We start from the raw sequence: 27917 nt of genomic DNA on the forward strand, positions 1-27917 counted from the left end.
ATGTACATCACCAGCCCCTTTTGTGTGTGGCTACCTCCAAAAGTGTTTATAAAGCATCGATCATTCGGAATAAATAATTAAATATCAAATAACTCCTGATACTGGTATCATGGGTATCTGTATCTCGCAAAGTTCGTAGCCTGCTTTTACCTCGAGCCACTCTTTCATATAATGACAAAATTTATCTGTGTCGTGGACATATGGTCCTTTTTCCCACTCATTCGCATGCGGTTTTACCGACCCATCCGAGAAGTGAACTTGTTCTAGATTCAGGCATGTGCAACGATCTGCATCAGCGTGCACCAAGGGGGCATGAAACAAAAGTCAGTCATGTGTACTTCTAGATGCTTGGAAATATACCGGCTTGTTGACATTCTAGACGTGCCACATCGACACCGTGACTGCAAACGTTTTTAACGCCAATGCCAAATTGCAAAATCCAACTATCACAGGCAGTTCTTAGAGGAGCTGGTCTGCTTTACTTAGGAGGTGTTTAGATCCGGTGACTAAAATTTAGGAGGTGTCATATGAGGGTATCGCATGGAGTATTCAGATACTAATAAAAAAACAAATTATAGGATCTGTCAGTACTCCACGAGACGAATTTATTAAACCTAATTAATCTATCATTAGCACACATTTACTGTAGTGCTACATTGTCAAATCATGAACTAATTAGGCTTAAAAGATTCGTCTCACAAATTAGTCGTAAGTTGTACAATTAGTTTCGTAATTAGTCTATATTTAATACTTCATGTATATATCAAAACATCCGATAGAACAACTAAAGTTTAGGAAGAGAAGCCAAATACCTTCTTAGTTTCAGTTGTTCTGGATTGGGTAACCGGATTTCGGTTTGGCCTTAGTGCTATTTCTGTATCGTGTGGCCGTACACATTCACTTGCTGAATGTTGGAGGCCGGAGGTTTTCTTCCTTGATTATAAAAAAAAAAAAAAACAGGCAGGGATGCACATCCCCTTCCATTAAAAAAAAAACAGGCAGGGATACACAGAAAATAGCTTATCCAAACCAGAAAGAGTATTGTTTTGGTCTCTAGAAAGACCCACCTGCACGGCTGTACCCGACCTATCGTCAAAGCTTGGCACGTGTAGGCTTACCCGTCCCTATGCTCATTTCTGAAATCATTCATTACTCTGACGTCTGAACTCAGATGCCATTGTGAGTGATCAATGAGCATGGGTTCAGGCACTGATGCTCAATATTTATGCTAAGAATTCTTTGCAAAGAAAAAACAGTTTTGTTTTGTGGTGCACTCTGGCCTCAGGGTATCAAAGTATCAGACATGCTTACCAGTCATGATACAGTATTTTCCTCTCACAATAAAACAGCATAAGCCGGCTTATAAGCCACAGAAACGATGAAGCGAACAGGGTATAAAACTGATACTAATAATAACAACCAATTAGTAACTATCAGAATGGATTTTTCTGTTCAGTTAATTGTGAACAAAGGAGAAATACTATAACTTGAAATCTGAGAATGAAACAATACATTGATACAACGCAACTGTTTTCCCTCTCCAAAGGACAAAGAAATCTCGGTCATACCATGGGCTTGTGTCATCAATCCTGAGTCACAACAAAGGGGAAAAAAGGTTAGAAACTTTGAGTGCATATAGACAATTAGACAGAAGGAAACTTTGAGTGCATATACACAGAAGGACATAGTTGCACGTGGAACACAATGAAATTGGTAAGATATAAAATCCACAATAATGGCTAGCATCTGAATATACCGACCAAGAATTTGAAATGAAACAATGTTACAGAAAATTAACAAAAACAGGCAGTATTTCACTAGAACCATGAAAAGTTGATCCACAAAAAAAATGGCAGCTACCATTCACATGAATAATTTACTGAAGAAGGCTGCCCACACCACATAGAACAGTAGACAATAAGAAACCTTGATATGGTAACTTACCCTGAATCTCTTCCTATAATCTGACCCAATTCGTGAAGCATGATGTTTCCTCCGGCCATGAACCGATGCTAATGAATCCCTCTCCCCTAAATTGTTAGGGGCTGGCTCATATTGAGCAATGCGAAAGAAACCTTCACGATCCCAAGTCACGTCATAGTCTACTTTCAACCGTGATCCTTCCTTTAGAAACAAAATAAAGTTAGATCTCATTATGTTTCCAAAATGTTAGAATACAAACAATCACTAGATGTCATCAGCCAATTCTGAAAGGAAAAGGTATTGCAAATGTGTCTCATTAAGTGTTTATAAAAAAGAGAAGTGTCATACGCCCAATGGAGGGGCCGCGCGCGCCCAGGAGGGAGGGCGCCGTTGCTCCCGCCGTCGTTACCTAAGTTACCACATCGAGTCTATTAGAGTTTGGTTAGTTATGGAATTGGAGTTTGTTAGTATGAAAGGGAGAATCCAATCCTATAAGGATCTCCCGTAGGTTGCTTCGAGTCCAAGTCCTATAGGGACTATAAATACTAAGGGGATGCAATCAATCAAACTAAGCAATAGACGAGCAATTGCTCCTTCCTATCTCCTCCTCTCCTCTCCCTGCACCTGCCGCTTCCCCTCTACCTGCGCCGCCCTCTCTCCCACGCCGCCTTCCCAACCCTAGCCGCCACCCCCACAGCCGCCGCCAACCCCTTACCCAAGCACGCCTCTTACATCTGGTATCTCGGAGACCGGTTTGATCCCACGCCGCTGCCATGGGTGCCAACAATGGTGACTTCAAAGCTAGCTTCGACAAGCTCGTCGCCGACCTCCACCAGCAGTTCGACGACATCAAGGGCGAGTTCACCTCCATCAACAATCGTCTGACGACGATCGAGCAACGTGACAGCCCGGCGGAGGCTGCCGTGGCTGCTGCTCGTGCCGAACGCGAGCGCAAAGCGATCGCCACCAAGCTCGAGGTCGACACCAAGAAAGCCATGGAGGGCGCAGGACGCGCCTTCCTCAAGCAGCAAAAGAGGCATCTCCATCATCTACAATCCCTGAGATTGCGGATGACCTAGAGAGCAAGCTCTTCACCGACACGACGGAGGGCCTCAAGCCCAATCTACCTCCGCCGTTCCCGTACCAGGGGACGCTGCCAGGCTCCTTCACCGTCCTCACGCCATGCCTCCACAAGCTCAACTTCCCCACGTACGACAGCAAGGAAGATCCATTGCCGTGGATTAACCGTTGCGAGCAATTCTTCAGAGGTCAGAAGACTCCTGAAACGAAGCAAGTCTGGTATGCATCTTACCATCTGACAGGTGGCGCGCAACAGTGGTACATGCGCTTGACATAGGACAAGACAGTGATGGACTGGGCGTATTTCGCTCGGTGTGTCAAAGAGCGCTTTAGGCCCCCTACACGGTGCAACCCCCTCAGCGAGCTCGCCTCCCTTCGCAAGATGGGAACGGTCGACGACTACACTGAACACTTCCTGGCACACGGGGCTCGTGCCGAGCCCCTAGATGAACAAGTGACCATCTACACCGTCGGCCTCCTCGAACCCCTGAAGACCGACGTCGAGCTCTAGAACCCCACCGACATGGAGATGGCCATGTCCTTGGCTCGGGCGTATGAACGCCGTCTCGCAGTGCTAGCCGACTCCAACAAGGCGCCATCGACCAAGCCGGTGCCGCAGGTGCTGCCCCTTGAAGGCGCCCCCGTCAACACCAACCTCGACGACCATGACATTGTCTACACCACCAGCCCCTCCGCGCCCGTTCAAGCGCCTCACCGCCGAGGAGATGGCGGAACGACGACGCTCCGGGCTCTGCTTCAACTGCGACAAGCCGTTCACGCACGGCCACAAGTGCAAGCACCTGTTCGACATCACGGCCGTCAACAACTACGACAACGACAATGACACTGACGTCGACAACAGCCTCCTCATGATGATCGGGACTGGCCAGTCCCCGGTCCAGGGACGCCCGCCCATGTACCTGGCGAGGGTCGTGTCGGGCACCGGCGTCCACATCCTCGTCGACACGGGCGCTACACACAACATCACCGACATCAACGTAGCCCGCCTCATCGGTCTCCAAGAGCAGCACATCAACACCGCCATACTCGTCGGGAGAGGGAACGAGGTTCCCCGTCGCGCTGCAGCCTTCAGTGTACCCCTCCGCATCGACGCCAACGTCTTCGACATCGACGCCTACCTCCTAGACATTGGCAACGACGTCGACATCATCCTCAGCACACCTTGGTTGGCTAGCCTTGGCCGACTGACTTGGGACTTCACCACCATGCAGCTCTAGTACGTCCGCAACGGGCGCCTATTCACCTTCACCACCGTGCAGCGACAACATACCCCAGCTACTGTTCTCACCCCCGCAACATCCTGAGCAGGGCATGCCGAGCCCGCCACCCAAACACCCTCGACTACATCGACACGACCAATGTCATCTTCGAGCATATGCGTCAAGCTACACTTCGGCAACGCGAGCTCCGTACCATCGCCATGGCCATATCCGACGGTGTGGCCGCCCAGGCTTGGTCACTTGATCAAGGCCTCATCTTCTTCGACAGTCGCCTCTACCACCCGACGGCATCATCGCTCCTCCATGACCTTTTGCAGGTTCTGCGCCGAGGCGGCTCAGCCAACATGGAGCTCCTGGCCCTCGGCGCCCACACTCCACCGACGAGGGGCCAACACAATGGGGTGCAGACAAGCATCCTACTTGGACGCCCATGGTTGCAAGGGCGCTCCATCACGTCGGCAACGGTGGTCTTCTTTGACAACCTAAGTCGTCTGCTCGTTCGCGTCGACAGCGTCCACATTGCTCTTCGACCCGACTCCACCGCCCACCGTCTCTCGCCAGGCGAATTCGACTTGGGCTCTTTCATGTTCGGCACGATGCTTGACTTGACGACGTCGCCATCAACGCGGTCAAGCGCCACAATTTGGCGCCGCATCCCTGCCTACCTCGCCCCCAACGCCAACAACCGCATCCACGACTTCGTTGCTCCACCAAGAGAGATGGTGCACTTCATATTCGAGGCAGCCATACCACGACCTCTACTTGTTGCGGCTCGCCAGACGACGGGAGCTGGCACGAACACTGGCACGCACCTCTACTTCTTCTACGGCTACATCGGCAATCTCCTCTACTGCTTCGAGTTTTCGCCAACACGCACGCGGGAGAACATCATCATCGCCGACCCCGTCTACGGCCGCATCCTTGTCCGCATCGAGGCCATTCTTCCCGGTGAAGCTTTTCCACTAGCTAGCGTTGACGACTGGACCCTACTTCGGCACGAGGACGCGCCGAGTGGAGAAGGGGGGGGGTGGTGTCATACGCCTAATGGAGCCCCCCAACCTAGAGCAAACGGGCCGAGAGGGGCCCAAGGAGGGGCGCCAGACGCCCCCACCAGCGTGCCCTAGGGGCCGCGCGCGCCCAGGAGGTAGGGCGTCGTCGCACCCGTCGCTCCCGCCGTCGTTACCTAAGTTACCATATCGAGTCTATTAGAGTTTGGATAGAGTTTGGTTACTTATGGAATTGGAGTTTGTTAGTATGAAAGGAAGAATCCAATCCTATAAGGATTTCCCGTAGGTTGCTTGGAGTCCTAGTCCTATAGGGACTATAAATATTAAGGGGATGTAATCAATCAAACTAAGCAATAGACGAGCAATTGCTCCTTCCTATCTCCTCCTCTCCTCTCCCTGCACCTGCCGCCTACCCTCTACCTGCGCCACCCTCTCTCCCACGCCGCCTCCCAACCCTAGCCGCCACCCTCACAGCCGCCGCCAACCCCTTCCCCCAGCACGCCTCTTACAAGTTGTCATTTCAAATGTGTGTTAAGGTGGAACAAATGATGCTTCTTGAAAAGGTTGTCTCAGTTACCTTACCACTCAATAGAGACATGAAAGGAAATGAGCAATTCCTAACAATTGTTGCAACTGTCAATTATCATACCAATACTTCGAACTTAAGGTTACAATATGTACAGGCATTTCGAGCTGCTTCGGGTTTTGTTGTCCTTCACTAATTTATGATATGTGTACTCAAATTAGTGCACACTACTACAATTCATTAGGTTTTCACTACATGCACTGCAAACTTAGGCACTTTCAAGATCCTGAAATAGTTCTCCACAGGGTTTCCCAGACAAGAGAGTGGAAAGCAAGCCATAAATGTTACATAAAGTAACAAAGATTGATAATATCTAGAAGTATTTGAGATGTTTATGTGATTATGTTGCGCATGAGCACTTGAGAAGGGCAAATGATATGGAACGCCCATACAATAGCACTGCGGGTAGACAATTCAATCCTTATGGAATGAATGATGAATCAACTTAGGTGCCATAAATATAGAGATGAAGCAAATGTCTCTGATTTCACATGTTGCTTCATTATGTGTTCTAATAAGAATGAAGTGTTGAAAAATGATACATAACTGAAAAAGAAATCTTACCTTCTCTAAAGAGCGTCCACATAATGCCTTCATTGCATCATGGAAGTCATCATAGTTCTCAAATTGCACCCGAACTTTGCAATTAAGTCCAGATATGAGCTCCTTATTGGCTCCATCTCCTTTTGCTTCTATCTCATCATCATTGGCAATCTTTAGGTTCCTGAAATTTGGATGGAAGAATGTTGCAAGGAAGTACTAATTTTAAAAGTATCACAGACAGTCAAATGCATTGCATAAACCAGTACTAATTAACTGAGATTTTTTTCATCATATTATTTTGAGGGCCAGTCAGGTAAAAACTAGATGAATACAGATACCAATGAAAAAAATGAAATTGAAGGATCTCTGCATCACCACTTCTGTGAAGCCAATTCACAGGAAATCATTTTTGCAAACTTGTCAGTTTATTGAAAAGTGGTATACTAATCATGGTGTGTTTTTGGATTTTCTTTTTCTAGTTATGATTCAGAATATTCTACACATGAATTACAATTAGTCAATTACAATCACCACTAGTACCTATTTACTAATTTATGTAAGAAAGTATCATATTACCAAAGTACAGAAAACAATAGAGAAAAATGGACTAATACTAACACAAAATGAGGAAGGTAACTCCAAAACTGTGATACAGGTTTTTTTCCTATGCACATCAATTCAGTAACACCCATGCACTTTTCAGGATAACATGAGGGTTAGGTACATGAGAATAAATATTGTTGTACAATTAAAACACGAGGCTGCTGACACAAACAAAATTGAAATAATGAATCCAACAATGATATGTTAGGTTTCTATAAAATTCCAAATGTTGGTCATGCCCAGTTAGTTTAGATGTCTTTAGGCTTTTGCTGTTTCCATTTCTTGTAGCACTAATTCAATTGGGATGCAGCCCACTGATGCAAAAGCACTAACTAGATAATCAGCGAAAGACACATAGTGGACTATGAGCCAAACAAACTCGAGAACACCAAAGCTCACCCTATTTTACCAAGCGCTGAGAAAATAGTGTGGGTGACCAGCGTGGAAGGTTTGGATGATATTCTTGTCTCGGCAAACCATCTGGAAGGCACGCCACGGACAATAATGGTGTCTGGCCTTTTTGCTATCTTTCTCACAGGATTCCCTGATACCAGCAAATGTCAATCCCGACTCCACCTAAGCCAGCAATGCAATCAAGAAAACAAGATACAGGAACCAGTTCATACTGCTATTCAGTAGCTCGGAGGAGTAGAAATCCTCCCATGTCTTCTTCATAGTTCTGAAGTCGTCGGACGACGGGATCTCAACGGTCATCCGGAACTTCACCCCCTCGAGGTTGAGCTCGATGCCTTCGAGCTTCTGGACCAGGGTGCTCCGCCACTCGAAGTACTTCTCCTCCTCCTGCTCCCGGGTCATCTCCTCGGCCTCGCCGTCGCCCTCGCGGGGGCGGAGGAAGGAGAGGTCGCGGACGTGGAGGGGCCCAGATGCTACGGGCTCCTCGCGGCGGCGCTTCTGGAGGTCAGGGAGGCGGCTCACGGAGAGGTCAGAGTCGGGGAGGAGCGGGAGGGAGAGAGGCGGGTCGCGGAGGAAGGCGAGGAGGGCGGACTTGAGCTGCCACTCGTCGAGGGGCCGGACGGTGAGGTCGGCGCGGAAGAATGTGAGCAGAAGCTTGAGGCGCGGCGAGAGGGAGAGCCCGCTCGGGAGGGGAAGTGGCTCGGTCGGCCGGAGCGCCGCTGCAGCGGACATGGTGCCGTGGTGGGTCGCGGCGGCGGCTGGCAGCCTGGGGTTTTGGGTGCGGCGGCCAGCTGACGGGTAGACGGGGAGGAAGGACTTGACCAGAGAAGTCGGAGCGGATGGCTAGATCTAAAATCAAGAGCAACGCTCGCGATCATCTATTATTTGAAATTAACACAAATATGATCCAATCCAATTGTTATATGTTCAAACCGGTTTAACGCAATGGTTTAACAACACAAATATGATCCAATCCCTAGTCTACTTGCTTGCAAGTTCACAGATTAGTAGAATTGGAGCAAGTTCACAGAATAAGCTTATCTATGTACCGTCAATTCCTGTTGGTATGGTTCTCCTGTGTGGCTAAAGCTAAAATTCTGCAAATCTGGGGCTGGATCCACTTCGATTCATGAATGATTTGTGTGCAAATCAATAATCCAATGGAATATTTGGTATTCCAAGTTCCAAGGCATCAATGCACATACATAAACATAAGGGGAAATGCTGAGGCTTTCACCATGTAGAACTTATGACAACTTTCATATAAATCTAGAAATGCAAGACTTCATTTGCTCACTTTTGGCAAGAGCTCTGTGCAATGAAAAAGCAAACAAAAACAGTCCCCACGGGCCACGGCAAAACCTTACAGCTTCATGCTGCTGAAACAACCTGCCATCAATCATGCTAGTCCGCCCCACCTTTCCCAGGCCCATCTGGAAGAGAAACATGCTGCTGCTCAAGAAACAATTAAACATGAAGGGCGTGAGCCATGACCGTATCATATAACAACATCAGAGCCTACAACCATGTGGGCAGTGCCGTGGTAGTGGCATACAGGTAAGGATGAAAACGGAACGGAAATATCCCGAACCGAACCGCATCGTTTTTTTATATTTAATCCGATCGAATCCGCATTTTCTTGTCCGATTTTACCGTTTTCGCTTTCGCATTTCAGATGTTTCGTATTTCAAATGTAAAAGTAGAAAACGGTTTAGACATTTTTCCGATCGTTTTCTACTTTTCTACTTTTAATTTGAAATATTCCGAATTGAAAATTCGGTTTAAACCGAATTTGGCCAACTGCACAGGTCATACAGCCCAATTACAGGTTGTTCACCACGCAGCTGTGTTCTTTCTACTGGTGGCCAGCTGCCCTCTCTTATAGACGGCGCTCAGCCTCGTCTCTCTTCACCTCATGAGATGGTGCTAAATGTCAGGAAACCGGCAGCATCTACACGAAAGCCCACCTGGGCCATAGCCCATCAAGCTCATCAGTTTAACCCCCACCTGCAAAGTCAATCATTTGATAGTTTTTGCATCAGCCGAATAAATCTTTGTTACTCAAAAGAAAAATCTAAATAAATCTTTAAAATAAAATACTACATCTATTCTAAAAAGATTAATAAAATTATTCTAACTCAGTTCGAGTTCATGTTTCTATAATATGCACTTGTTAATTATTATATGCACTTGAACTTGATCATGTATGCACTTAGTCATGCACTTGGTCTACGGGTCGGTATTCCGTATTGAGTTTTCGTATACCGACCGTGTTCGATATAATTCCGCTCGAATTGTTTTGTTTTCGAAATTCTCGATATTCCGTAAGTTCGTGTTCGTTTTCGTGTTCGGTTTGTCCGCTTTCGTTTTCGTTTTCGTATTCAAATGTAAAAGTAGAAAACGGTTGAGGAGTTCTCCGTTCGATTCCGTCCGTTTTCATCCTTACATACAGGCTGATGCGGTTCACAAGTCACCACAGATCTGACAGAACTGTCAGCAGAAATGATTACACAAATTGCCGCAGAAGAGGCACGACACACTATCTAAACTCCACAGAAGAACGGGTTGTTGCACATTAACTCAGATGCCACTGTGAAATTCCAAACACTGCCTTCCTCTTCACCAAGACTGGGAAATCATATACCCGAGTTTGCTGCTTCCGCATGCCCATCTTGCATTATCTAGGGCTTTCATTTTGGCTGCCAGTTCTTCTGGTTCAGAGCGCCTTCGGAGTCCCATCACAAGAACCATTGACTACAATACCTTGGCATTTTCAGCAATATACATAAGGAAAGCAAACTCATTGTCATCCCCATGAAACTCCCGGAGCATTAGTCTCTTGAGATGTGACTGGACACACTTGATGGGACCAGCTTCTTCCCAAAACTTGACGTTCAGGCAACCAGTGGGCTCAACATTTTTTTCTGACTGCAATTCAAGTTCACGAACAGGAACAGTTCAGTCATTATATGCAACAACAACGTAGACAAAGCGACTAGTGACAACAACAAAAATGCAATTATAGCAAAAGTTCACGAACAGTTCAGCCATTTGCTCCTACTTAAAAAATACGAGAACAACTCAAGCCCCTTCATCCCTACGTTGCCCTCAGCCCCACACCCATTTTGTCCGGCACTCACCCTCCATCCATCGATCCATGGGGTCAATCGCTCCCCAATCAGCGCCCGGGAGGCCGGACATCGATCAACACCTGCTTGTGCCCCACAATCAGCAGCTTGATCCGCCACAAACTCTCTCCGGGTTCACCGCCAAGAGAACGCCTGTCTCGGACAGGATCCCCGAAGACGTGTGAGAGTGCAGGTGGCAGACAGTGGCTAATGTGGATCAGCGGCGGCGGTGTATAACCAAGATACATTGTAAGCCCCCATTCCGAAACCTCCGCGCGTCTCATGCTCTCCCGTCTTACTCCACTCAAGCTATACAGGAAGTGAAATAGGCAGCAGGAACAGCAGAACCTTCTCGCTCACACGCGGATGGCCCTACGCCAAGGCGCTCTCACATATCTTCTGGGTCCTGCATGCTAGGTGTTTTTGTTGGAATGCTTCTGTGACTGCCATATCACATTAATGTCAATTAAAACTTGGAATGGGACAAATTTTTGGTTTGTAGGTTTTGCTACATCAGCTCTCAGGCCTCGATTTCAAATATGTTCAAAATATTGCCCGCTTGTAGGTGTGCAGAAACTAAGTAAAAAGAACACAAACGCTACATAAATGTCTTAGTCACTCTGGTAGCAAAATAAAAATAACTGGATCAAGTAGGTCATGGATTATAATATTATTTCTTTAGTGTTTAATAGACGAAGTACACGAGAAACTTCAGTATTGCAGTTTACACTACAATCAAGTAGGTCTGTATCAAAGTGAAAGATTGTTCTATTGTGACTAAGTGAATGCTGAGGTTTAGCCAATTACGGTAGCTTTATTTGGATTAGCCAATTAAACAGAGAAAGAATAATGGCAGTGTAAACTGTAATGCTGAGGTTGATGTCCAGAAAATGTTGCCGATCTTCAGATCCAGAAGCGCAGCAGAGATTTAGATCAGTCACATAAAAAAAAATTTATGCTATTCGTCCATTTTGTCTCAGCCTAGCAAAGATTTAGATTCAGAAACTACTCTTGGTAATCACCTTCCCTCACTTCAACATAGGATTCTTTGTATGTGACTGATGAATATCTGCTGGAGATTTTTGTATTTCCTGTCTAACAACTTGTAGTGGTGGTTGTATCAAAGACATTCACAACAGCTGAAACAATGTTAAATGCTCAAATTCTTAAGGAGTGGATCGTTTCTTCTCTTGGGTTAGTTTAGTACCTGTCTACCTGAAAATATATTTTCACCCGTTATTCCAACTTACTGTGATTTGAGTTATAAAAAAAAAGTTCATTCAGGCCAAAACACACGATTGCTGACAGTACTAATCTTAAGATACTTATGGACCTTCTATTTTCCACCCAAGTTTTACTGAACTTTTTTCTGTGTGAAGATGGATGATATTTAAATTTGAGTTGAGATGTATGGAATATTTCATATTTATCACATTATCTAATCTATTAGAATATTCAAATTTCATATTATTCAAGATTTTGATTTTGACTGTGTTGATGACTGAGAAATGTGCAACAGCTGGTCCCACTTGCAACTTCTACTGCAGTTGGTCGTTGAACATAGAAAGGGTAATGTGCATTTTGTGTTTACTTTGTCCAAATGCTGAGATTCACTATGATTCTATTGAGCAAATTGTTACGGTGCCCTGTGGAATGGATGGCATTTCTCAATTTGCGCTTTGTAAGTCCTCCTAACTCATGTATGAACCATAGACTCACAAGTAAGGTATGCTGCCATGTTGGTCTGAGAAGTGAGAACATTGTTAATGGATTACATTTCTTAATTTGTGGTTGTTTACACTCATGTACTCTATGTGTTAGAACTTGACATGATGTCTGAAGTAGGAGAGGACGAGAGGTTTTGGCTCTAAGTAATTAATGCTCTAAAGCATGGTGACAGTTGTCTTAGCAAGAATTATATCTTGTGCAAGTTGTATTGTGTTTTTGCCTAGCGTGGTTTTAGCCTTATTGGCTATCATCTTGCATTTGTATTTGTATCCACTATGACCAATTCTTAAGGGTGTTATAACCTAGGAGTATTGATCAAGTGTTCTGCAACAATGATATGTTTTAGAATAATTGTTATCCTGTTCAAATTTTGTGTGCTCCTAGCAACGCACAGGCCATTAGCTAGTATATGCAACAACAATGTAGTGGTATAAAGTGGCTAGTAACAACAACGAAAATGCAATTATGCAAATGCCAACGGAGATGTTGGTTTTACCTGGATACACAGTGTTTCAACATTGGGAAAACATCTCAGAAAACTTGGCAGCATCTTGACCTCATTGTGAATTCTGAACTGCAGGTGTAGTGTCCAACATCCGCACGCTTGGAACAGTCGTTTTCGGACTTGGCTTTGTTCTTGACTGCAATGCACAAAATAACAAAACCATGACACTATCTCATTAGACTCTTTAATTGGCAGATATCATTTCAAGCATTGATAGAAATGAAGATAAATGGAAACTGGGACCTTGATAACTGTGTTGCCAATCTCCAGTACGTGCACTCCTGGCTCCAAGTAACCCAGCATTCTCAACTGAGGGGCATGGCCAATCTTGACTCTCACGCTTGAGCTTGGGCACCTTCGACGAAGAGCCGCTCCAGGCATGGGGCGTCCACTACTGACACTTCTTCAACAGAGCATAGACAGAACTGTGCGCAGCGTAGACTGTGGCTGGCAAGACGGGCGCGCAACTTCACAGTTCCAATAAAGGCTAGGATCTCAAGCACCGGACTAGCGGAGAGCAGGAAGTCGAGGTCGCGGTCCTCGAGTGCGACGGCACCTAGGACGAGCTCCTGGAGACTGGGGAAGGAGACGCCATGTGGGAGATTGGCTGTGTCGACGAACCTCCATGCGCCGAGATACAGGCGGCGGAGGGAGGCACAGCTGAAGAGCGCGTCGGGGATGCGCAGGTCAGCGAGGGGAGAGGGGCGGTTGACAAAGGCGAGCTCCTCGACGCCCTTGGTGGCGAGGAGCTGGATCCAGAGAGCGAGCACGGCGCGGTCCGCATCGACGGCTTCCATGAACTGGCAAGGCTGACGAAGGGGAACGGTCCAGGGTGCGCGCGGAGGGCGTCGGAAACGGCGAGGCGAACGGCGCCCAAGACGGCGCCAGGGCTCGGGGCCTGCCCTCTGCGCCGCCGCGGGGGAGGAAATGGGTGTCGGCGACGCGTAGAGAGCACGGCGGTGCGGGCGCCGTCCTTAGCGGGGAGGCAAGCGAGGACGCGGCGGAGGAGGTCGTCGGGGAGGCCACTGATGCGGTCGACTCCTTCACCTTCCTCGGCGGCGGCGCAGGACAGGGTGGCGGCAACAGAGACCGAAGGCTTGGGGAGGAAGCTGTAGATGAAGTCGAGCACCATCTGCTGGTAGACGTCCAGCGTCCGCGGATCCAGCCCGTGCCGCATCAATGCGGGCGCTGTGTCATCCGTGCTCAGCGCACCGGACGGCGGCCAGCACATGTAGGCGGGGATGGGGATGCGGCCGCCGCCGCCGCTCATGTGGCAGGGTTTTGGGTGGCGACTGAAACAGAACTGAACTTGGAACTTCCGGACTCGGGACTTGGGAGTAGAGTATGGCTGTATGGAGCACTTGGGTATGGGTTTGGGCTGGACCAGAGCTGAAAAGGTGGATGGGCCCGATAACACTCTATCGAAAGCTGAATATGTCCTGGTTATTTCTCGGCTCGAATAAGGAACACCCGAAAAATAAGGGTGCCAAAAAATAAAAAGCCAAAAAAAAGCACAATTATAATGCTAAATTTTCATCATGAAGAGCCTATCATGAATGAATTTCATATGTGTATGGATGTTTAGTTTGTCATGAGAGTTCTTATGCAACAGCGTCATACAGCAGCACTCAAAATGCTTTGCCTGATCGGCTCCCTTAACTTCAGTGTAAGAACTATCAGGGCAAATAAAAAAAGGGGGGGGGGGGGGGGGGGGCTCCGTTTGGCAGCTCAGTCGGCGGACACAAGCGCTGCAAAGCATTTAATGTTTATATTCTTCTACCAAGCGCAAAATAAACCATATGATCAGATTTTATTTGTCATGAGAGTTCTTATGCAACAGCGTCATACAGCAGCACTCAAAATGCTTTGCCTGATCGGCTCCCTTAACTTCAGTGTAAGAACTATCAGGGCAAATAAAAAAAAAGGGGGGGGGGGGGGGGGGGGGGCTCCGTTTGGCAGCTCAGTCGGCGGACACAAGCGCTGCAAAGCATTTAATGTTTATATTCTTCTACCAAGCGCAAAATAAACCATATGATCAGATTTTACACTAGCAAAATACCTCTGGTCAAGCTGCTAGTACAGCCCCTGAGCATTAAAATACCAACAACCTTTTCTACCACCTCCCATTCTTCCCGATGCCTGCCTAAAATATTTTGTTTGCTCATATTTTGTACCGGTGCAATGGCGCCTGTGATGATCGATATTTCAACAGAATCCTTCACAATGTACGCTATTGTTTCGTGGTCACCGATCCTCTATTAATGGACAGGCAGATAGCATTGCTCTTCGATCTCTGCTCTGATTTGCATGTCCCTTATTACAAAACGAAGCCGTACACCTCATCCTCGAGCATGCTTGCTCCTTCGATCTACACTTGCAAAGTTACACAGCCAGAAGCAGCTGCAGCAGCAGCTGCTGCAGCGTGGCCATCCCGGCGAGCGACACACGGCCGGTTCATTGCCCTCTGCTATGGCACGCCTGCCTCAGCGCCACGGGCGGATCCGAGAACGCGCCGGCGACGATCTGGTCGAACACGAACTTGTTGGCGGCCTCGGTGAAGTGCACGCCGTCCCAGCTCACCCTCTTCGAGGGGTCCTCGCACGACTTCCCCACCACCACCGACGTCCCGTTCACCTGCTTCTTCCCGCCGCAGCCGATGCTCAGGTCTAAGTTGTATCGGCCGCCGCCGTGCCCGCAGCAGGTCAGCAGAGGGTCATCGAAGCCTGCATCACAGACAATACAAACATGAGCTCCCCCGCGCGTGGAAATGTTCAGAGCCTGCATTACAAACAACACCAACGTGAGCGCCTTACCGAGCTTCTTGGCCTGGCTGATGAGCTTGTACTTGGAGGTGTAGACGTCGACGTAGGTGAACGCGGCGTCAGGGTGCGTCTTCTGGAGGCTCGCCACGGTCTCCTTGAGCCTTTGGTTGAAGAGCTGCGCGACCTTGTTGTAGGTGACGGAGCACCCAGTGCCGTCCGCTGGAGTGGCGAGGTCAGGGCGGTGCAGCAGCGCGTAGGGCAGGCAGCCGAGCGGCCCTGTGTTGTGGATCCAGAAGTACCTTCCTCCACGCGAGTACACGCTCTGCAAATTTGCATAGATTCAGCTAATGAGCAGACGATCTATGTAACAGTGTGTGTGCGACATCTTTCAAAGAGCAACTTGATGCCGCCCTGTCAAAGAGCACCTGGATTATAGATGTGAGCCTCTCCATCAGATCAGGGATTATGGCTTCGACTTCTTCAGTGCTATTGTTAACAAAGTAGCTTGAGGTGATGTCGTTTTGACCGATGTCGAAGGTGTAAAGTGCCTGGGAGAAGTACTCTGCCCTTGGTAGGATCTCCCTGTAGATACCGCCTACATGTAAAAGATAAAAGTGTTTTAAAATAATTTTTTAACGGAGTAAAACATAAATACTATCGAGCTTGCTGTGGTACTGAATACTGATAGAGATGGTTTCAGAGGGTTTCTGTTGTCACCTTTGTTGTTGTAGACGAGTTGGCTTCTGTTGATGAATTGTTCAAACTCCCAGAACTGCACGTCCAAGGAAATGGGGCTGAAGCCAGAGAGGAACAGAGATGCATTCTGTCTTCTGATTGACGAACCAGCTGTTGCAAAATTGGCTCCTTGTGTGAAGTTGCTTCCAATTGAGTTCAGGTATGCGCTGAGGTGAGTTAGTCCCAGGCTTTCAGCTGCAGTTCGGGAAAAAAAAAGATAATACATTAAGAAGCACCACTTTGTCATTTGATCGCTGAAGAATAACTGTCTTGGCACTAGTCTATGGCAAAACAACTCGACGCTTTACAACAGTACACTGGCAGTCTAGTGACAGAATTTTTTGTTACCAGTTGACATTCAGTGCAAAATACAAATTGTGAGGTGCATGAATTTGGCCAAAAACAGTGAAGTCATCAGAAAATTGAGTAGAGATATAGCACAAGGTAGTTTCATACAAGTTGAAGCCCCAAATTCTTGTGTATTCAGTTTCTTACTGAATTCCTGCATTTCTAACAGGACCTGCATGCATGTATTTTGTATCACTTCGACACTTCCTACTGTATGCTGTCCAGATTCTAAGTGTTGTATATACCCTTAAAACTACCAAAGGACAAGTTAAGAAAAAGTTAGTGTCACCCTTTATCCTTCAACTCTGGTCACAATCTATAAAGTGAAGCATCCATATATTTGATAAATATTCCTCCACTGCCACCCAAATCTGATCCCTGATCGTTCCCTCCTCATGCCTGTTTGCCCCCACTATATTTTCACGTACCTACCAGAATAAGCTAATGCTCCTTTCTGTCCTTCCCAGTATCAGCATTATCCCAAAAGGCTAACCTTGTTTGTTTCACCTGGAACTGGAATGATCACTCGGAAAAAAATCCTGGCTAGAATGCTAGCTAAATTTGTATAAACTTTATCAGTTGGATTAATTCCTGGGGTGATTCTACTGTAACCGAACGGGGCCTAAAGGAGTTCGTCTAAAATAAAAGGCTAAAGGAAAATCGGCATCCGCGTTGGCAGGCGAACAGGGGATCTCCATTGGTCGTATCTTCCGAACAGCATGGGCAGTGGCCTATGATCGTATGCAAAGATGCTTTGCGCAAGTCACTGAACTTTTTGTCAGATTGTTCGGAATAAAACCAAGATCGTGCCGGGAGGCAGGCAGCTCAAAATAACCACACGCGTGCTCACGTGCTGGATGGCTGGATGGAGACGGGGACGCGCATCACGGTTGCCATGGAGGCACGCCCGCACGCGCACGGGCCGGTCGAGCTCGAATGGAGCCTGTGCTCGCCCGGCACATGGCCTGAGAGGCTGAGACCGGTGTTTCAGGGTCATGGTCTCGTGTCAGGGGCTCGGGGGTCGGGGTTGGCTGGTTTAGCTTGTCGTTTCGGAGATCCTGAAGCAACCTTCTGGTTCTGCTTGCTCGGTTCGGCTCTGCTCGTTGCGTTCCAGCCGAGACGAAGCGAGAAACAGATAGTAACGAACATTCTACATTTCTACTATACGTACTGTGCTAGAGTCTTGTTACAGGTTACTGCTCATTTTTTTCCCCAAACTTTTCTTCGCCGCTGGACCAATGGCAGGACGAATTAACGCTGCATTCATTGGTCCCGGCAAGTGAAGGCGGTTTTGGGTGTGTCAGCCCGACGCGCAGTGCAATCATAGCCATGAGTGATGAGCAGGTGAACAATGAACAGTAAAATCCCCGAGCAGGCGAAGACCATGTCCATGGCGGCGAGTTCAGCGGCGGAGTGGTTCGGGGGCAGGCGAGACGTACGAGTACGAGCGTGCACGTACCGATGAAGTCGATGACGAGGCGGCCGTCGCAGTAGCGGCCGGCGGGCATGCCGAAGAAGGTCCTGCCGTTGGGCGGCGGCGCGGCGCCGAAGAGCGACGACAGCCCGCCCGTGTCCGAGTTGGAGTCGCCGAAGTTGAACACTGCCGGGAAGTGGCAGTCGCCACCAGCGCCCGCGCCGGCGCCGGAGGCCCGCAGCGCCAGCGTCAGCGAGAGCAGCAGCAGCGCGGCTGCTCTGGTCCCCGCGGTGGCAGTCGCGGCCGTGGCCATTTCCCTCTCCCTGCGTGGCTGCGTCGCGACACGGTGGGGGCCGGGGGGCGGAGCGGGAGAAGACGAGGAGTGAGACTCGCGGTGCGCGGTGGCGGGACTGCTGGAGTAGTGGGTCGTGGGTTTGGAGGCGGATGGGCCGGCACGCACGCGGTGCCGTGGCGGGCGCGGTGGGAAGAGATGGCGGTGACGTGACGGTGCGGCGCGCGCCTTCTCGGACAAGGCCCAGAAGGGAGGACGGTGTGCCGCCGCTGGTTCCTATTCCTTTTGTTGGTGGAGCACGCAATAATAATGTGCGCTCACGGGCGCGGCGCGATTAGAGTGCTCGTGCGGCGCGGGGCTTGGACACATACGCACGCGGCACACACACCTTGACGAGCATCCCAGATAGGAGTAACAAACACGGCGGCGGTGTTCGGCTGGGCTTAAATTTTTACCGTTCATGCTGAAAAATACTGTTCATATTGGAACGGTATGAGAGAAACACGGCTCCAACCAGCTAGCCGAAGCAGGTTTTCTCTCTCACAACATTCTCGCGTGAACAGTAAATACTATGATTGGGTTGCGCATTAGCCGGAGTCCCGGACTGCAGCCCTGGAAACCATCGTGCCAGCATCGATATGTCATCACAGAGTATAAAAGGGTGGCATGGCAGGACATCATCGGGATTCGGGACGCAGAGTGTAGAAGCAAACTTTCGGTAAGGTGGCTGTCACGCAGAGTCTAGGAGCGCTGCGCTGTGTACTGTGTTCTGTGTTCGATGGGCCGTGACTATTTGATGCTCGTGATCGTGGATTGTGCTAGTCTTTGTAGTCATTGGTCAATCATCAGACTTTGATGTTCAGTGTTTAGGCCCTGAAAATGGAAGTGATGGACTGATGGTCCATTTTGAGCTTACAGCTTTTTTGGGCTTTGCGATGTTGTGTACTTGCTCTGCGAAGAAAAGAATGCAATTCTGGCCATTCGGTTGGCTGAAACTTGGCTGAATTAACTAAAAACTACGGGTCTGGCCTGAATTGTTGTGAGAGAAAAATACTGTTTCCTGTTAAAAAAACAAGCTGAATAGTATGGACTATAAGGTAAGCCGAACGGAGCCTCTAGCTTTTCGAGAAGTCAAACAGTTAGAACTTTAACTAAATTTATATAAAAAGTACTATTATTTATGTTAATAAATAATTACCATTAGATTAGTTATAGAATATATTTTCATAATAAATTTTGTTTGAAGACATAAATGCTAATATTATTAACTATAAATTTGTTTCAAACTTGAGTTACTTTGACCAGCATAGATCTTATAATTATATTCTTTTTTGGACGGAGGGAGTAGTGTAGCATAAGAGTAGCTTCGGTGCAGGAGATAATCGAACAAAAGAGTAGCTCCAGTGTAGGAGATAATTGAAGCGTGGGGAAAAAAACTAAACTGAACACACTGGACCATTCGGCTGTTGGTTGTTAGAATGAAAATCGACCACCTAGTTTGGTGCGAACCAGGACAACCAACCTTATTGTCGAGCGAGGATGTCCGGTAATGGCCGGAGAGGGCGCAGGCTCACCCTCGCCCCGGCGGCATGTCGAGCGCTACGTCCGTCGGCTCAGTCCATGGAGGCTGGTGGGGAAGACGATGAGGAAGCAGATGATCGTGGTTGCAAGGAGGGCCGCGCGGCATTGTCGCGGGCTGTGGCCTTGGCAGCCGACGCGTGCGTCCGACCGAAACCCATCCACGGTGTTTCATCTTCCACTGCCATTCCTTTCAAGTTTTGGATGCAGGACGACGACTCCGATCTGGATGAGGAGGATGGCCATGGGGAGCCGCCGGTGGCCGATGTCACCGGTAAACGCGTCGTACCACCTACAACCGACGATGAACCGTCTACACCTGAGTTCATCAAAGAGGCTCTGGAGGCGGGGTTCACGCTCGAGCTTTTGTCCAGAGCCGAGAATGCCTTCAATTCAGGTAGTACTCCTTCATCTTCTGATCTCAAGTTAGCAAATTCGATTATTTCAAAGATGGTGGAGAGAAAAACCGATGGTAGGCCATGGCAAGGGCCACCGCCTCCTCCTCATGTCTCACCGCCGAGGACCTTTGGCGACGCTCTTGCTGCGGCAACTTACCAAAGGAGATCTAGCTCTCACCGGAGGCCGACGAGGACGTCTAGACCGGTTGGTTCACCGGCGAGGTTCAGCCTAGAGGGGAAGACAACAAATTCAAAATATTTTGAATCACCGAAAATTCAGGATCATGATCCACTCTTTCCTCCGCTTCCACGTACGATGCTACCGGCTTCGACTGCGTGCGTCATGACGGGTGCGACAAAGAAGTCGGCTCAAGGGTTTCCTCGACTGGCAGAGCATGTGGTACTTGGGTCCGGAAAGATTTTTCGGCCCACCATCGGTTTACGTGCGTTTTTCAGGCGCACAGGGACCCGAGTAATTCACAAACACAAAGTCCCACCTAAGATGTCGCCATCTCCTTCTACGACGCCGACTCGACCCTTGTTCGCGGAGGTTGTACGTGAAGGAAAATCAATGGCGGCACCGGGAGCAGGTTCTGGTGGCGATCTCGATGGGCGTGGAGGTGGCAGGGGTGCGGCCTTGAACCCTGGTTTTCAATCGGGTTTTGACCCAGGGTTTGTCGGGCAAGGTCGCGGCCGCAATCAGTTTCACCCTCGTGGACGAGGATGAGGCTATGGAGGGCAAGCCGGCTATGGCTACAATAGCTCCGGGCCCGGCTACTTTGGCGCTGGACGTGGTGGTCGGCCTCAAGGCGGAGGATACGGAGGCGAACGTGGCCGTGGGGCTGGAACCCTAGACCACGATACCAGCCAGCACCGATGCAGGGGCCTATCAACACAGGTGGCCAGAACACCGTCGCACAGACGGAACCCCCCAGCTTCGACAATCCAGGAAGGGGGGCCGACACATGCTGCTCCAAACCCGGCATCATCATCGGGGCCAGTGCACCAGGCTGCTTTGACGACGACCATGACTAAGACAACACTGCCAATTCTTAAAAGTCTCAACACCGACACTGCCCTGCCAGGATCAAACACTGCAGGAGTCTTGATTGATGTGCTAGAGTCATCCCAAAAGGGAGGGAATCACAAAAGCAAGGGTAAACCATATTGCTATCGTTGTCACACTAAAGGGCATATGATGTCGGTTTGTACTAATGTGCTTTGTTGCGAGATTTGTTTTGGTGATCATGTTAAAAAAGTATGTCCAAATTTAAAGAATTTACAAGCTACTTCTATACCATGTGGATATGTTGTAGAAGGTCTGGGCTTCTATTTTATACCTATCATTGAAAATCCAAAATTACCTTCAGATGACAAGTCCGCCGTGGTACGCGTTTTGGAGGGTTCTCTTACTGCTGACCAGTTAGCAGTGGAACTTGACAAACTATTGCCTAGACATAGTTGGGTGATTGAAGAGAAAGGCAATGATGCCTTTATCACTAATTTCTCTTCTGCTGAAGTGCTTAATCACATGGTGAATTAGGGCCCAATGGACACAAAGACAGTGAAAGGAAAGATTCGGTTCGAGAAAGGGGCTGAAAACGATGTCTTTAAGTATGAGATTGACAAGGTATGGGTGCAATTCCAGGGTCTTCCAAAAGAGCTACGAGAATTTCCCATCATTTGGGCAATTGGCTCAATTTTGGGTGTTCCTCGTGCAGTGGACACTAAATTCACTAAGAAGAATGGAAGAGCCAGACTGAAAGTGGTAGTGCTTAATCCTGACCTCATCCCTGACCTTGTGGATGTTGTCATTGGAGATTTTGTTTATGAGCTACAATTTAGAGTTGAAAAAGATATGCCTGATGGTGAGTCCTAGGTCATTGACATGGACTCTACCATGGATGAGGACAAAGCCCTAGAAGAAAAGGAACTGAAGAATATGGATCATGATGCTAACAAAACAACAGATGATCCAGCTGGTAAAGCACCTAGTAAACAGACCAATGCTTCAGTTGCACCAAGTGGGCAGCATAAGTCTAAGGCTATGACAGGAGCATCCACTGAGAGCATGGTCATGGCAGCTAAGCTTGTAGGAGCCGCTAGCGTCCAGCAGGATTTGGCAGCTACTGTAGGTGCAGTACTCCAACATTCAAACTTGGAAGTTACAGAATCCGCTTCAATGGGAGAGAAGAGTACATACAAGCCTGTAGTACTGCTCTCTCCGTGTGGGATGATTCCAGATGGTTCGACACAGTGGAAAGCTAGTTTGTTGTAGTCTAAAACTTTGAACGGTGGGGCAATGTCACCAGTGAGAGCTAGTAAGAGAAACGTGTCTACTTCGGACCAAGACTCTTTGGAGAAGGCGATGAAGTTAAAAGCACGCAAAAACTTGAATGCATCTTCCGTCAAAGGTAATGAGACTTTGCCACACTCTTTTGATATTCTCGGTGATTCTATGTTGCTACATACAACTAGCTCGTTAGGAGTCTCTCTTGGCTCTAATGAACAAGAAGTGTCTCTTTCTTTGAAAAGTTTAAGAGATATTGAATTTGCTAGAATGTCAACAAACAATAGTTTAGAGGAAAAAAGTAAAGCTATGTTGGACGATACTTCCACTGTTTGTTCCTTAGAAAAAACATGGACCTAGAGGCTTTAAATTTAATTTGTGTAGAAATTTCTGAAGACTTAGGTGATGGGGGCTGTGACCCTTTGTGTCTACATACCCCTATATCATATTTCAAAAAATCTAGTTCCAAGCTTAATAAGAAAAAAATTAGACACCATTCTAGATGAAAGGAATTTTTTGGAATTGCAAAGGGTTTGCTGATACGAAAAAATATAGGTTCCTATCTGACTTGACAAAAGAAAAGGACTTAGATTTTATTGCATTATCGGAGACCGGGAGAGCCAATTTTCCACAATCGACCTTGAATAATATCTGCGCAGATAGAGATTTTCTATGACATTGTATGGCTCCAAGGAGTTGGTCCGGTGGTATGATTCTAGGAATAAATCCTTTAACTTTTGACATTGGCTAGATAGAAGAAGGAGATTTTTTTATTCGGTTCAAATTACAACATAAGGAGGATGACTTCAAGTTTAATTTAATCTCAGTATATGGCCCAGCTCAGTTAGATCTCAAATCACATTTCTTATCTGACTTGGTTAGAGTATGTTCAAAAGAGACCGTACCTATTTATCATAGGTGGTGATTTCAACATTATTCGCAACCCAGATGAGAAAAATAATGAAAACTACAACGACAGATGGCCTTTTCTTTTTAATGCTGTCATTGACACGTTAAGTCTTAGAGAGTTGGAAATGGCAGGAAGAAAATTTACTTAGGCTAATCACCTACAAAATCAGACCTTTGAGAAGTTGGATAGGATTCTAGTTTGTACGGAATTTGAATCCAAATATCCGCTTACAACTGTCCATGCTTTAAATAGAGAGATCTCTGATCACACTCCACTCTTATGTAGTACAAATAGCCCATCTCAGACTTACCAACCCTAGTTCAAGTTTGAACTGGGATGGTTGCTTAGAGATGGATTTTGTGACATGGTGCGAGATGTGTGGCATAGTGTTCTGGTCGACGGCAGTCCCTTAGAGAGGTGGCAAGCAAAGATCAGGAGACTTCGCCAATACCTCAGAGGCTGAACGAAAAATGTGAGTGGCACTTATAAGAAAGAAAAGAAGGAACTGCTAGACAAACTCGATGAACTAGATAAGAAGGCAGAGAACCTCCTACTGAATGAGACGGAGTTAAATTTGAAACATGTGCTAAGTGAGAGACTCGCTGAATTACTTAGAGAGGAGGAAGTTAAATGGTACCAAAGGGCAAAGGTAAAGCACCTACTGGAAGGGGATGCTAATACTAAATATTTTCATTTGTTGGCTAATGGTAGGCACCGAAAAACTCGTATTTTCTAGTTGGAGGACGGTGACACTATAATAGATGGTGATGCTCAATTAAAGCAGCATATTACCAACTATTATAAAAACTTGTTTGGCTCACCAGATAACTCTAATATGAAATTAGATGAACACCTTGTTCAGGACATTCCACAAGTATCTGAACTAGAAAATGAGTACCTGACTGATGTATTCACAGAGTCTGAGGTCAGGGCAGCATTTTTCAGATGGAACATAATAAGGCATCGGGTCCAGATGGTTTTCCACCAGAGTTTTTTCAGGTCTTCTGGGACATGGTAAAAGAAGATCTGATGGCTCTGTTTATGGAATTTCATGAGGGAGCTTGCCTTTGCATAGTCTTAACTTTGAAACTATAATTTTTATTACCAAAAAAGAAATATGCGAAAGTCATTCAACAATACAGACCTATATGTTTGTTAAATGTTTCTTTCAAGATCTTTACCAAAGTTGCGACAAATAGACTATCTACTGTTGCCCAGAAGATTATTAGACCAACATAAACGGCCTTTCTACCAGGAAGAAACATTATGGAGGGCGCAGTGATACTTCATGAGACAATCCATGAACTTCACTCGAAAAAACAGGACGGGATAATCTTTAAAATAGATTTTGAAAAGGCTTATGACAAAGTAAAATGGGACTTCCTACAACAAACTTTAAGGATGAAGGGCTTCTCGCATAAGTGGTGTTCGTGGGTGCAGTAGTTTACACAGGAAGGAAATGTAAACATTAAAGTGAATGACCAGCTTGGCTCATACTCCCAAACAAAAAAAGGATTAATGCAAGGTGATTCAATGTCTCCAATACTATTTAATATAGTGGTGGACATGCTGTCCATACAAATTGCTAGAGCTAAGGAAGCATGTCAGGTAGAAGGAGTCATTCCCCATCTTATCCAAGATGGGCTGTCTATCCTACAGTATGCGGATGACACTGTGATTTTTATGAGTCACGATGTTCAGAAGGCGGTTAATATGAAATTAATTCAAAGCACTTTTGAACAACTATCGGGGCTCAAAATTAATTTTTACAAGAGCGAAATCTTTTGTTTTGGTAAAGCAAGGGATCATGAGGTGTTTTATTCGCAGTTGTTTGGATGTGGATTGGGCAAATATCCCTTTCGCTACCTGGGTTTGCCTATGCACACTAAGAAATTGAGTAATAAAGATTGGAGGGTAATAGAAAATAGAATTGAAAACAAGCTTAGTGGGTGGAAAGGAAATATGCTTTCGGTAGGAGGCCGCTTGGTCCTAATAAACTCGGTGCTCTTTAGCTTACCGATGTTTATGCTGTCATTCTTCGAAATCCCAAAAGGAGTTTTGGAGAAAATCGACTGCTTTAGATCAAGATTCTACTGGCAAAGCGAACAACACAAGCGCAAATATAGATTGGTCAAATGGGAAATCTTGTGCCAACCAAAATTACAAGGTGGCCTAGGTATTCATAATTTGGAGTTACAAAACAAATGTTTGTTGAGTAAGTGGCTTTTCAAACTTTTAAATGAGGATGGCTTGTGGCAAGAGCTATTGAGAAATAAATACTTAAAAGACAAGACTTTAGGGGGCTGTACAAAAAGACCAACAGATTCTCATTTTTGGAAAGGTCTGATGAATGTCAAAGACACTTTCATGAGTTTTGGTTCATTCAAAGTAAAAGATGGGTCACAGACTCGTTTTTGGATGGACACTTGGTTGGGTAGTCAACCTCTCAAAGATAAATTTTCCGCGGTGTTCAACATTGTGAGAAGAAAGCAAGATTCCGTGGCAAAAGTACTTGCATCAGTCCCGCTGAACATTTCCTTTCGCCACAATCTAGCGGGCCGAAACCTGAGGGACTGGCATAGAATCGTTGCATCTCTACAAGATGTGAACTTACAAGAAGAAAGAGATGTTTTTATTTGGACATTGCATTCATCAGGTAGCTTTTCTATTAAATCTTTGTATGCTGCGTTAATTAACAATGGGGTCAGAGTGTCACAAGATTTATGGCAGATCAAAATTCCTACAAGAATTAAAATATTCTTGTGGTATCTAAAAAAGGTGTCATTTTAACCAAGAACAACCTTGCCCACCGTAACTGGAATGGTGACAAAAGATGCTGCTTCTGTCACTGCCCAGAAACCATTCAACACCTCTTTTTTCAATGTTATTATGCCAAATTCCTACGACGCGCTGTACACTTAATGTTTGGGATATCACCCCCCATAGCATAGACAATTTATTTGTTAATTGGTCTAAAGCGGATGGTAACATACATAATTTGTTATTATTAACAGCGACGTCAGCCTTATGTTGGACAATTTGAATAATAAGAAACGAAGTGGTTTTTGACAAGTGTAGACCGAAAACTTTTTTATAGGTATTATTCAGGAGAACCCATTGGCTAAGGCAATGGGCAAGACTGCAGCGGCATGATGATCTTCGAGACCAATTGACCCTTGCTGGACAGCATTTGGAGATGTCGGCATTGCATTTTTTAGTTCCAATGGGTGGTTGTCATCTAGGTTTATTGGTCTATAGTAGTCAGGATCTGCTTCACGCTTTGTTATCCTCGAGTCTGGTTGTAGACTCGTTTTGGTTCTTATGCGTCGGCCGTCGGCCCAAACTTTTTAATAATTGGCCTAATTTTATCCTGGTGTAGATGAAGCCGGATATAAACTATCCTTTATCTAAAAGAAAGTTTGGTGCGAACCATAGCCAGAGAGCGGGTCCCACAGAGCCAAGAAGGCACACGAAAGGAATCTGCTATTTATCGGCACCTCAGTCATTGAACTTCGACTCCTCGGCTCGACGTTGCACTGCATGTGCCCTAAGTGCATAACCTGATCTACCTATGCAGCCTGTTGGTTTGGCTGTGGCTTATCGTAAACGATCGTAAATTTTCAGTCGGAACAATATTTTTCTCTCACACAAACCAACCAGTAGTGCTTCTTCACGAACCAGCAACGATATGAACCAGCCAACCGAACATGCTGATGATTTGTTTCAAACCTACAACTTTGTGTTGCATCCATATAGTGGCATACATTGAACTAGGCAGGCAACTATGACCATGTTTGTTTGAGCGTTCGCTAGTAGCGGGTCATGGAGAAGCAAGAAACTAGGCAACCAGCGAGAGCTGCGTCATGCGTTTCTATTTTTTTTTTCACGTTGAGTGTGCTATAGAGAAAGCAAGTTCTTCACGAGGATGCAAGTGGACTTATTCGTGAGTCCGTAAATAAACTTAATTTTGGCAGGTTCTTTAAAAGCTCACAAAAATTAAACCTATTTGCAGGCTTGCGGACATGCTCGCTTGAATGTTGGGTGGGCTTTTGGCCGATTCTTGCGTAGTCGCAGCTGATAAACCAAACTTCGGAACCAAATATGGTCTCCTCTTGGTTTTAATTTGCATGGTTGGCACATACTCCATATACGATAATGGAGAATTTGCCAAAAAAAATATATACTCCCTCCGTTTCCAAAAAAAAACTTTGAATCTAGATAAGTGTTTGTCCATGTTTAAAGTCGGTCTTTTTGGGACCGAGAGAGTACGAGATAACGGAGAACTTTTATGTGTGGCGAGGCTGCTGTTGGCCGGGGGTGGGGGAGGAAGGGCGTAGCGAGGTTGAAAGCGGTCGCGGCGTAACGTTGTCCAAAGAAATAGTGAAATTTTGCAATCGGCCAAGTAACTGGCCGTGCCGTGCCGTGGTTCAGA

The 27917-nt window shown here is 46.7% G+C and overlaps 2 protein-coding genes and 1 pseudogene across 3 annotated transcripts; all 3 read right to left on the minus strand.

Annotated features, from left to right (window-relative positions):
• Nucleotides 1–1401: 1401 nt before the first annotated feature.
• Nucleotides 1402–8281, minus strand: LOC136552619 (uncharacterized). 2 transcript variants are annotated; one of them, XM_066544179.1, is made up of 5 exons: nt 7610–8277; nt 7383–7527; nt 6402–6561; nt 1945–2124; nt 1402–1589 (listed from the first exon to the last, which is right to left on the minus strand). In XM_066544179.1, exons 1-5 carry the CDS (start codon nt 8127–8129, stop codon nt 1584–1586), a joined length of 1011 nt encoding a protein of 336 aa, XP_066400276.1. In that variant the 5' UTR covers nt 8130–8277; the 3' UTR covers nt 1402–1583. The 2 variants fall into 2 exon arrangements, with proteins under 2 accessions (XP_066400276.1, XP_066400277.1); XM_066544180.1 differs by lacking the exon at nt 1402–1589 and having other exon boundaries at nt 1974–2120; nt 7610–8281.
• Nucleotides 8282–10016: 1735 nt separating this feature from the next.
• LOC136552621 (FBD-associated F-box protein At5g60610-like) lies at nt 10017–14065 on the minus strand (annotated as a pseudogene).
• Nucleotides 14066–14957: 892 nt separating this feature from the next.
• On the minus strand, nt 14958–18553 carry LOC136552622 (GDSL esterase/lipase ACHE-like). Its single transcript, XM_066544181.1, has 5 exons — nt 18063–18553; nt 16238–16450; nt 15946–16115; nt 15572–15842; nt 14958–15481 (listed from the first exon to the last, which is right to left on the minus strand). The coding sequence occupies exons 1-5, from the start codon at nt 18328–18330 to the stop codon at nt 15213–15215; spliced, it is 1191 nt and encodes a 396-aa protein (XP_066400278.1). The 5' UTR covers nt 18331–18553; the 3' UTR covers nt 14958–15212.
• Nucleotides 18554–27917: the final 9364 nt, after the last annotated feature.

Source organism: Miscanthus floridulus, chromosome 4, assembly GCF_019320115.1.
Source record: "Miscanthus floridulus cultivar M001 chromosome 4, ASM1932011v1, whole genome shotgun sequence".
Lineage (NCBI taxonomy): Eukaryota > Viridiplantae > Streptophyta > Magnoliopsida > Poales > Poaceae > Miscanthus > Miscanthus floridulus.

Bases quoted from the DNA above. Each gene is read 5' to 3' on its own strand.
- LOC136552619 (XM_066544179.1), bottom strand. From the start codon at position 8,129: ATGTCCGCTGCAGCGGCGCTCCGGCCGACCGAGCCACTTCCCCTCCCG. The intron at 7,528-7,609 runs GTATGAACTGGT...TGCTGGTATCAG, and splicing joins CTCCGAGCTACTGAATAGCA to GGAATCCTGTGAGAAAGATA. The intron at 6,562-7,382 runs GTGAGCTTTGGT...TCCAAATTTCAG, and splicing joins TCAGCGCTTGGTAAAATAGG to GAACCTAAAGATTGCCAATG.
- LOC136552622 (XM_066544181.1), bottom strand. From the start codon at position 18,330: ATGGCCACGGCCGCGACTGCCACCGCGGGGACCAGAGCAGCCGCGCTG. The intron at 16,116-16,237 runs GTGACAACAGAA...TTTTACATGTAG, and splicing joins ACTCGTCTACAACAACAAAG to GCGGTATCTACAGGGAGATC. The intron at 15,482-15,571 runs GTAAGGCGCTCA...TCTGTGATGCAG, and splicing joins CAGCCAGGCCAAGAAGCTCG to GCTTCGATGACCCTCTGCTG.